Below are 11,693 nucleotides of genomic sequence, written 5' to 3' on the forward strand. Positions count from 1 at the left end.
TTCAACAAGTAATTGTGAGCATGCACAGTTTTGTGCGTATTGTGTGCCGAACCCGGCGAGCAGGCACCGGACCTTAACAGGCCGAGGAAGGACTCACGCTGGTGCCGATGAGCACGATGGGGCAGAAGATAACGGGAGACCACATTCCGAAAAATGTGACGCTGTCCGCGCTGTCTTTGGCAGCGTAGGGCACAGCTGCAGGCGCTGGCCGCCGGGGCACGGAGGGTGGACGCCCGTCCGCGTAGCGCCGCGCTATAGATGACTCCAGGCTCATCGGGAAGGCTGGGAGGTCCTTGCTGCTGTCGCTTTCGATGCGTGTTCAAGAGCTCGTCACGCAAGGGCGGCCACTTTCAGTTTGGTAGTACAAACGTGCAGTCGGAGCTCTGGAGCCAAAGAAAGGCCTCGATGGCGACGAAGCGTGCGCGCGAATAGCGGGCCAGTTCTTCTTCATCGTTTCCTCGAGCTCCATTTCGTTCGGTCATTGTGCTGATAATAAGTGCTACTTTTCCTCCGCTAACGGTCCCGTTTGGCCCCAAGAGTGGGCATCAGATTGCACGAGTATAGCCTGTCGTCATAGCGGCGGACACAGCCCAACATTTTCCACACTTGCTCAAGAGCATGCTGGGCTGCAACAAAATGTGTACAGGGCCAGAATGCAAGCTTATCGGTAAGGCTTGTTTTTTTTCGCTAGCGAGACCCTCTACAACGCGGGAATTTAGGTGGCGAACATGACAGTTTGATGCAGCAAAGGATTCCTCTCTGAACAAGAGGAAGCAGTTCAGGCAAGCCTAAACACCACACACACACATCATCATCTGGATAGGGTTACAGTGCTTCCCAGCCAAATCAGATTACACAGTTGTCCGCTACAGCACTGGGCCCCATGGTTGAGCAACACCGAGACCTTATTCGGTTAAGCTTTATTAGCACTCCCATACCTCGTAAGGAAACGATCCGCGTCTTTGGCTTCTTCTTGAACCAGATGGGCGACGCCAAGTAGTGGTTGAACCGAATAGCACACAGGTAAGTTCACTAAATGGAAACATGAGTCTTCAAAAGGAACGGCAGCCCGAATGTGCACGTGAACACAGGCAAAGCACTGGTCTACACAAGGCAAGAGGTTCCGTACTTAAGTTTCTCAAGCAAAAAAAAAGGAAACAAACTAGGAAATTAACCGCGCTTTGCGACCGCCGCGTTTTCCGACCAGCCACATTCTGGACGCAACAAGCACTCTCAACGCATTTGACGATAGAACCGTAATGCACAAACAATTCTAGATTATAAGACTCCAAACCTCTAAGCAGGGACGAGCAATACTTGGACGCCAAGGACAAGACAATACACATCTCACCGCCATTCCTCCATCCAGCCCCATGGGACACATTTCCCAGGGTGTAGGTCCTCCCTATCGCGAGAAGTATGTCGCCAGACAAACACAAAGTGAGGAGGCAGACCCGAGCGTTCTACCTGGCAGCGCAACATGAAACCTTCACCACTAACATTTACTATATGGACGCGAGCCGTAATGTATCGCACAGCCAGATGGCTCTTATAGACAACACGTAGTCCCATGCTAAGAAACACGTGGCAGTATCCTACTTTACTGGCGCAGAAATTTCAGCCATTGCTGGAGTAACAACAATCCGTCCCCGAAGCACGCACTACCACATATTCACTCCACCCTACAACGGCCGTAACTGATTCTCAACTACGGGTCACACTGCAATCGGTTCCCGGCCATGAGGGCCGGAATCTAAGGAACCTAAGAACGCATTCGCTCTCCAGCACTGACGTAATTAAATCCAGGACCTTCATTCGTTTGACTAGATAACAACAATCTGTTAAACCGTGGGAAATAAATAAACTTCACGACACCAGCACGCACTCAAAAAACGACACAACAGAAAAGCATTTCCTGCCCAACAAAACACATGGCACGTGAAGAGGGCAGCATCGTCCGCCGTACCAAGACACACAAACACTACATGGTCGACCCGGAAGGCCCTTGCATACACAGCCATGCACAATTCTTTGCAGGTGCCCGCACATCAAAACTACCAAACAAAACACCCTGAAATGCATACCAAATCACTCTGGCACCGGGAAGTGGACAGCTGGCTCTCTCCAGCAAAGGGGACCGAATCGTGCCTTGTGCCTCTATATACGTCCGCGACATATTGGGAGAGGAGTGTGCTCCCTTTCGCTGCGAGGTCGGATCGGACCTTGCAAAGTTGTTCTGTCTCTCAAGTGGCGATCGCTACCTTACCTTCGCGCGTTTTGTTGCACGTCACCATTTTTTTCATACCAATAAACACAGGTCTGTTACGCCACACGAACCACCGAAATTATATATCATTACTGGCAAGCGTCTTCGCACAAGAAAAGAACGTGGCCCGAGCTCATCGCACCCGCTTTCTGAAGAAGACGCAGTGACAAAAACAGATTCGTGACGACTGATAAGCTCGCCGTGGGTGGGGCGCCGCACGTGCTGCACTGACACCTATGGCGGCGCGCTCGCTGAATCGGAGACCACTGTCACCGAAAACTCAGCTTTTGTAAGCTATACACGTTTCTATCGTGGGGAGCGCCATCTTTCAAGGCAAGCCTCAAACCAGGGATCAAAAAGCGAGCAGAAGCACACTGGTACATCCCAGTGTTGCCCGTTCGCTTTGGACTGCTCCGACTGGTGACACTTGCTGCGGGCGTGCATGTGCGTGATTGTTTTCGATGTCGGAAAGCTACAAAACTTCTTCTGGACAGCACTGTGCTGTTTACGGATGCACCAGTAACCAAAAAAAAAAAGAAATGCGGCGAGAAAAGTGCTTTGCACAACTCACGCCGTTCTTCAAGAAGATTGCGGGTGCAACATGTTTTTGTAGCACCGATTTCCCGCGGACCCTCATCTGAGGCAGCGTTGGATAAGTGCTATGAATCGGAAATATTTCATCCTTTCAGGGTCTTCCCGCATATGTTCCGTTCATTTTGTTGATGAGAAGAGAACGGACCAAAATCCGGAACCCATGCTTCGCCTTGGCTACCGAAGAAAGGTAAGACGTGCAGCGAGTAGTGCAATAACGGCTCGCTGAATGCTACCAAACTTTTATTGCAGGTTGTGCAAGGGAGACGACGAATAATTAAACATGACCCTGTTGTGCCCAAAATGGTTTGTTAAGACGCGGCGCAGTAGGGCGACAATGGTAACAGAGTGCTTGTTTTCAGCGAGCAAAGAATCTCTCTGTGGGACCAGCTTCCATGCGAAGCCCTCCCCAGTCAGCCGGGCTGAATGCGGCGAGTGGTTCTCCGATACAAGAACCACCGCAAACGGTAAAAACTTGATATCCTGCCATTTGTCCCTTTTTTGCACCAAAGATTGCCGTGGTCCTATAAATTGACCGATCATTACCGCACACTTGCAGACTGGAACGGACTCAAGTGCATTGAACATGCTCTGCGATGCCGCCCTAGTAAAGGTAGGTGTTATTTTCGTTGCCCTAGAGCAAGTTAACTTGAGGAGTGAAATTGCAGAACATCTAACACGCGGTGTTCAGTGCCAGTGCAGGCTTGCACCCGTGTGTCCATCGGGGCGGAGCTTTGATGACCGTTTGCCTAGTGTGGCAGCGATGTAACAGTAGAATAATAACCCTAGGAAGCTTTTCGTTTACCAATGTCCGGGCATTTACAGCGCTCTTAGCCGCACGATCTTTTTCCCGCCCGTCTTCGGACTGGAGTGACCTTTAACATGAACTCACCGCTATCACCTGTCTATCCGCTTTTCTAAAACTGCATATTTCGTATATTAGTCACAAAGACGTTTACACCTACTCTGTTCTATCCATGTAATCAGTCCGTGTTCCCTTTGTGCGATATTCCAAGCATGAAGCTTTTAATTATAAATGTGAAGTGTAGTTACCTCTATTCATATCCTCATATGGTAGATAGCACCTTCTTTTAAAACTAACCGGACTCAACATATTTTTTTGTTTGCAAAACATTGCTGTCTATTTTAAGGAACTTCAGCTCAATCTCTCCTCGCAGGCATCAAAGGACGAAATCATCATTTCAGACCAGCCAGCACAGGAACTGCAGATCAGCGAAACAGTGAGTAAACAGGTGTCGAGACTGACTTGCAGGCCTTTTGGAATGGTTTATGTAGTGCACTTGCATTCACTTGTCCAACGAGTATGCCACATTTGTGCGCTATATATTTGTGGTGGTAATGTCAAACTTTTTTATTTTGAACAAAACATACAATGGTGGAAGTCTCTGGCAGCATTGGCAATGAGGCAAGCTCTTCTATGCAACTTGCAGATAGAGTAAGTAGAGCAACTGTCGTTCTTTACTGTCGAAGCACTGATTTCTTTCAAATCTAACTGAACCCAAGAGGATTTCTGTGGTAATTCTCATCACACATTGCTATTTATTTTAAAAAACGTAGTTCAGCTTGATCTCTCCTTCCAGGAATCTGAGGACAAAATCGCTGTTCGTGCCCAGCCAGCAAAGGAAGTGCAGAGCAGTGAAATGGTGAGTGAACAGGTGACGGGACTTGCTTGCAGACTTTTTTGCAATGGTTTTAGTGCTGCACTTGCATTTAGTTCAATTATCAGCGTGCCACATATGTGCTCTATATATTATTGGTCATAATACGAAATTTTGTTTTGGGCAAAACAGAAACCCGTGGCAGTTTCTGACAGCTTCAGGAGTGAGGCAAGCTCTTCCGTGCCGCATGCAGATGCAGTAAGTATAGTAACTGTTGCAGTATAGCTTCCTAAGCAATCCCACATTAGAATAAGTGGTACATGCCTGTTGTTTTGACAGAATACTGCATATTTGGTGATGTTTAATACCTCTTTCGCTTGTACAATGTAATAAAGTGCTATTCCATTTCAAATGATGCAGGCAGCATAGGTTACTACACATGGTATCATTGACATTGTTATTGCGCTACTCATGGTTTACACAAACAAGAACAACACATACAGACGACACATACAGATGTGTCGTTCTTGTTTGTGTAAACCATGAGTAGCGCAATAACAATGTCGAAGATTACAAACCAACTATGCCCATCTGAAGCTCTTTGTACACCTGGTACCTTAGAAGGAGACTATCAGAGGCATGCTACAGATGTGTCAAGTGAAATATAGTGTCATTATAGCATTTCCACACTCTTTACTAAGGACAGATAGTGAAAGCTGTTCAAGCAAAGCTTACATTGTTCATTTTTGCTTTACTAGTGATTATAGGGGCCCAAAGGTCGACTTAAATAACTTTGTGATGATTCAATCTTAGAGCTCGACGTCCTTTCCCAGGCAACGCGAACACCTCTGCTGTCTAGCCGGAATACACAGCAGTCTCAGTGGTAGCATACCAACAGGGCAAGTGGAAGACTAATTGCATTTAACATTTGGCAGCCGCTTCTCACTTCGCCGCTAAGCTATACTGTCTAGATATGTGCGCAGAGGGCAAGTGTGTGGCCATTTACAAACCTAAAAGAATGGTAATGAATCTGCAGTCACAAGGCACTGTATTGTTTTCAGATAACACAGGTAGCACCACCATGCCCTGGCTTGGGTGGTGACACAGGCCACCGGTACCATTACCGAGATGTGGTAAGTTGGTTCAGGAACACATGTTTCTCATACGTGTTGAATATGGCCTTGTGTGCACTTGTTTTCACATGAATGCAGCTGACAAAAGAACATGCAACCACATTCATTGCTCTCGCAGCTGAAGACACCACCGACTAAATATTACTTATTCAGCCATAAGGCAAGCTGTTACATTATTCATGCAGAATGTTGATAGTTAATGCTCATAGCATCGCTGAACAACTGGCAGGCAGCATAAACATATACCAAACAGAAAGAGCGCGCCGGCTACATTAGGCAAAACAGGTTCCTTACGGATGCTCTGGTTAAGGGATGAATGCACTTTCTGAAGGTCTACGATAGGCACAGTAGAGCGAAATAGTACTTGACACAGTAGTGCGGCATAACAGTATGTGCTACGTTTTCAGCTTAATTATGCAAAACAAGGGCACCCAAGTGAAAAATATACTTGCATATTGCTTGAAGTAAACATCTACGGCGACTGATTCAGACGATGCTGTCATGAGTCACCTTTAAAAAATGCACACCTATGGCAGCGTCTGAAATGTAGACATTCTTTCCAGGAAGCTGCACTGCATATGGTATAAAACCATTCGAGTTTGCCAAAGCTACTCTTGCAGCAAGTTGGCAAGGCACATGAATGTGAACCTAGTACTGTTCTGGCTGTGTTGTCATGTTACGGATGTATAACCAGGAGGTGTTATAAAACACTGAAACCAGGAGGTGTGTGTTTTGGCCATGGTACTACTGTAGCTTGTGAAACTTATCAATTCTGCTTTTTAACGAAATTTGCCTGTTTTGTTTCAGGCAACACAAACACCAGCTGTCACAAGCTTTGACCTATGCCATAGGAAAGGCATTGTAAGTGTGTTTTACATAGAGATTTACAAAATTTGTGTTGCTAATAAGCAACAAATAACCGAGCATATACGATGCTCCTGCTGCATCTATATTTTCAGCATGAAAAGTGATGTCTCCAATTCTACTGAAATTATGCTTTCATCACTTCTGGTATACACATGCTTGGCGGGGTGATTAACTGCGAGCTGATTGTCAGGCTATTATGACAGGCTACCTCAGAACTAGAGCGTCAGGACTCAACATTTTGGTTTTGTTTGAATTGCTGAGTGTTCTGAACAGGTACTTATGTATTTTTGTTGTTTTGATGCACTGATTCGGCTTTCTTGTAGGTGTCAATAGGCAGTGATGCTTCATCTAACCACATAGTACATAAAGACCACCCATACGCACAAATGGTTACACATGAGGTTCTGAGAAGGTCAGTTCTTGAGACATTATCACAAGATGACATTGTTTTTTATACAGGTCTACCTTGTCCAGCTTTCAGTAGGCTGGCTAAACTCATTAGTGCACTGACAAATAAGCCAACTTTACTATCACCAGAGGATAAACTTCTTATGTGCCTTATGAGGCTTCGCCTTGGCCTTTTATATGGCCACTTGGCACGGATTTTTCAGGTGTCAGTTTCAAGTGTGGGCAACTATATTAAGTATATGCTGGAACTGCTTAGCCAAATAATGAAGAGGGCAGTTGTTTGGCTCCCCAGGAAGGCAATCAGGAACAGCATGCCAGCATCATTTATCAAGAATGGCTATGGCAGCACAACATGCATACTTGACTGTACCGAAGTTGCTCTGCAGCGCCCTAAAAAGCTCAGGGCGAGAGCACAAACTTATAGCAGCTACAAAGCACGGAACACAGTCAAGTTTCTTATTGCCATATCCCCTAGTGGGTGCATTATGTTTGTCTCAAAAGCTTATGCTGGGCGTGCTTCAGACAAATATAAAACAAGGGATAGCCATATTGGGGACTACCTTGTGCTCGGAGATGAAATCATGGCAGACCGAGGGTTCACCCTTGATGAAGAACTCGAAGTTCAAGGAATTCGGCTGAACACACCAGCCTTCACCAAAGGTATGAATTCATGAATTGTTTGAGCGAATGACTCAGACATTCAAAATGACTTCACAGGGCGGAAGCAGCTGACAGCAAAGGAAGTCACCAAGTCACGACGCATTGCCTCTATGCGTATCCATGTCGAACGTGCCATTAACCGCATCAAGACATATCGGATTCTGAAGCAAGCCCTCCCTATCACCTCAAAGAAGACGTTTACTGACATAATTTTTGTGTGTGCAGGGCTTTGCAATATGAAAGGGCACCTCATCAAGCCCCAAAATGAAGCCCCTCTAGAGAGAGGTGTTGCTTGAAGCAGAACCCACTTGAGAAAATGCAATTTTAGAGCTCTGGTGGACCCTCAATCCTACTGAGGAGCCTTTAAACGAGCTCCTTGCAGTACTGACGCCAAAACAAGCCTCCCAGTCATTGCGTACTAGACGAATATGACAGATAAGTGTGCCTGACTAGGCATTTTAAAAAAGACATCTGTTCCCATTCTATCTGTCACATTCATCATTAATTTGATAACTTGTGGAATACCCATCGCATGCAGTATTCAGGAGAAAACCTTTAATGGCCCATACTCGCGGTGTCTGTCCGTCCATTCGTGACACTCCTCAACTCGATAAGAAAAAAATCTTTGTGCACGATGGGATTCGAACCACCATCCTTCCATTCCACAGCTGAGCACGCTAACAACAACGCCACTTCCTGCCAACGCATATGTAGTTCTCCTTGTCTAGGATGCTGGAGAGTGTTTGCAGAAAAGCGTCGAATAAATGGATGCCTCTCGAATACCCTCCAGTGTCTCCAGCAATTAAGATTCGCAAACAACTGTGTACTTAGTTAACATCTTAACCACACATCACACACGAAAACACTGCGCTAAAGGCTTTCGCCTCACTGCACCTTAGGTCAACATAGCGTCCCCTGAATTTTTATGTTGCCCACAATGGCTCATTGGTCCTAGAGCCAGATTTGAACAACAGTTTAGCAAATGTATCTTATGAGCATGCTGTTGTCTGCCTTTTTTTTTGGGGGGGGGGGGGGGGGGAATACTTTTTATCCTCCCCGACAAATCTGTGCCCTGGGGTGAGGTCTGCAACACTCGACATGCTTTGCGTGAAAGCACCCTTCAAAACTTTTTGAAAGCATGCTGCGAGCAGCACTCTCCCATCGAGAGCTATCATTAAATTTGCCCCTACTACATGTGAAACAATTCCAACAAACTTTTATCACTGCTGTGGTTTAAGCACTGCCAGTGCTTCTTACCACACTCACTTCTGACATTTTCATTGCATGTGGGCAACAAAATTGAATACAATAGCTGTACTGCAACAGAAGGCCTCACCTGCTGCTACAAAAATTACTGCATTGTAAATAATATGGCAAACAGGTTTTCAGTAAAGGTAAAAACATCACAAAAAATCACAGTAAAATACTTATATAGCACTAAGATGGTTCATGTAAGCAAGGACTTGATTTCCAAGTAGGTACACAATACAGAATACTGGAGTGCAAATTAAAGCCACTGTTCAGGGAACGCAACCGAAAACAAAACAGTTCAGGCTATGTCATAATAGCTGAAATCTTGCCAAGCAGCAATGCTGACATGTAGGTAAAGGGCAAGGTGACTTGCACAATGCTGAAAGTTGGTGCCGTGCACATTTTCAGCATTCAAAATGGAAAGACAAGCAAAATACATAATTTTCACGAAGCAATGTTATCTAACATCAGTCACATGACAGCCAAATTGTTGCCTCAGAAACTACACAATAAAGTAAAACAAAATGCCACACATGAGAAGCACTGCCACATGTTGACAGGTGGCATACAGTGTTTCACAGATAGCAAAAACAAGCGGATAATGTTAAGTGCGATACATGCATTACATATTGTGCCTTTCCCAATAACCAACTATTATTTTATATATTTCGTACGCTGCTATTCAAGATTTGAAAGTGGCTGCTAAATCTGCTTTGCTCCAGCAGTAATTTCTTTCTCACGTTCTAGATCTACGCACTTCTTACGGGAGCCTTGTTTTGTTTATTGTCATGTTAGATGCAACAAAATGTTTCCCATTAAGCAAATTTGATTGTACCTCTCAACTGTGTCTAATTCGTTGCGAACATCGAAGTCTGAAAGACGGGGAAGTAATTCAGAAAAATAGAATTTCTTGAGCTGTGGGAAATTGCTTTCAACGTACCCCGCATCGAAGGGTACCGGGACAATTACGTCATTTTGTACACTCCAGACATAGAAGAAGCATGTTTCTGTTTTTGTGCATAGCATCTGGATCTGTACTTGACCGTAATAGCCATTTGGGCCGTTCTCTGCAAGTAAAAGCCTGCCTTCTTTGTCCCTCCGCACATCGTACTTACCACCATTGATAAGTGGCATGCAGTCGAGCACATAAGGGCAGTTAATCTCAACTATGGCATTTTCTCCTTCGATTACTCCATCAGGTGAAGCAGAGAGCCACGGGAAGTCGGTGTTTATGACTGTTCCCATTTTTTTTACATGAAACTGTGTTTTCGTCACAAACTGATCCAAAGCAACTGGCTCCATATTTTATTTCCATGCTTTGTTGCTGCATTTCCAATGAATGTTGGATTCAGCATTCTCGTAGCTGCATTCTCACAACTTGTTGAGCCTTTTTTTGGCACTTTGCCTGCATTGGAGGCAGTCAAACGCAGCTTGCGTGAAAATTGCCACAGTGAGGTAGCTTGGCTTACAGTCTCAAGCTCCAGAGCACTGGCTGCGAGAGGCGATAAAGCCACGTACTTGTCGTAGAACCGCTTGCACTGTGTGCAGCTGTTGTCATTGTGGTCGCCGTGAGTAGTTTTCACAGGCAGAGGTGGAGTCTTCAGCTGCCTGTCTGGTGCATGTAGTGACTCGTAGAGTATTGTGCCTGCATAAAAACAATAACAATGGCGATGTCATTTGAGCAGGCCCTTGGTTTTCCGCCGCTGCGGCCACCACATGCCAGTTTAGCTGCCACTGATATGGCGGATATCGGAGGAACAGGTATGCTGTTGTTGGTGAAGGGGAAAGAACCAAGCATAGACTGATTTTGTGGATATCTCTATGAAGACTAAGAAGACTCTGTGGCTTCCAACATAACTGGCTAGGACACTAACGAAGATTTTTTTTTCATAAGAACCGCCTGATACAATGGGAAAGCCACATATCCAAATCTATGGCCACTGGCACTGCATTACCTGTGTTTCAGTAATTAAATGCTTGTTGCAATAATTAATTGCAATGAATGCCTAGCTTTGCTCTGAAAACTAGCACAAAAACATGCTAGATCCAGTACCGCTCCAATTTTGAAAGTATTTGGGTTACATTATGCTAATCTGAAGTAAACACCATTTGAAAATTTCTGTCATAATGATACATGAAATGAACTGAGGATGAAAATATTTTGCTTATGTTTTGTTTCATGAACATAATTAGATTTAAGACATTTTCTGGCGTACCTGGAAAGGTGAAAAGTTCAGCATACGGTGGTTCTTCGTGCATTTTTTGAATTTCCTCTTGAGTCATGGGTACAAATCGTGGTCTGGGGCGTTTTCTTGGAGAGCCATCCACAGTCCTTTTCTGCTGATTGAAGTCAATGTGCTCCAGCATGGCAGGCTCCACATTGCGCTTAGTGCCGCTATTTCACAGTGCAGCTTTGTCTGTGCATGAAGTGCCAGTTAGTCCTTCAGAGACACCGATTTGCACTTTCCAAAACAGGGCGCCTACATGGCTGCATGTTTTGCCGTTGCCAGCCATACATGAGCACCCTGCAGTCACCACTTCTCCTGTGCGTTTAACACATGCCCAGGCATTTCTTGGAGCAGCATTTACGGACTGCGATGGGCACACCGCTGCCTTGACATAACAAGCATCAGGAGATATTTTGTGGAATAATACTTTTCCTACATATCCACTCTGCACATAATTGTATGACTCTAGTGACCTGTAGTTCCTCATTGCCTGCAGGTCACAGGCTTTAGAGTCAAGCAGGTAGAACACATCTGGGCTGGAGATCGATGGCCATTCTCGGTTGTCGTCTATCCAGGCTGTAATGCCTTCTGGATGTTTGTATGTACAGTTGTCTGAAAGTAAGATATGGAAAAAATGAATCATTAATTCCCATGGCTTTTTGAGTACACC

At 45.3% G+C, this 11,693-nt stretch overlaps 1 protein-coding gene across 1 annotated transcript; it reads left to right on the forward strand.

The window, feature by feature from the left end:
- Nucleotides 1–6,862: 6,862 nt before the first annotated feature.
- On the forward strand, nt 6,863–7,558 carry LOC144123858 (uncharacterized). Its single transcript, XM_077656588.1, has one exon. The coding sequence runs from the start codon at nt 6,863–6,865 to the stop codon at nt 7,556–7,558; it is 696 nt and encodes a 231-aa protein (XP_077512714.1).
- The last annotated feature ends 4,135 nt before the right edge of the window (nt 7,559–11,693 follow it).

Source organism: Amblyomma americanum, chromosome 1, assembly GCF_052857255.1.
Source record: "Amblyomma americanum isolate KBUSLIRL-KWMA chromosome 1, ASM5285725v1, whole genome shotgun sequence".
In the NCBI taxonomy this organism is placed as follows: domain Eukaryota; kingdom Metazoa; phylum Arthropoda; class Arachnida; order Ixodida; family Ixodidae; genus Amblyomma; species Amblyomma americanum.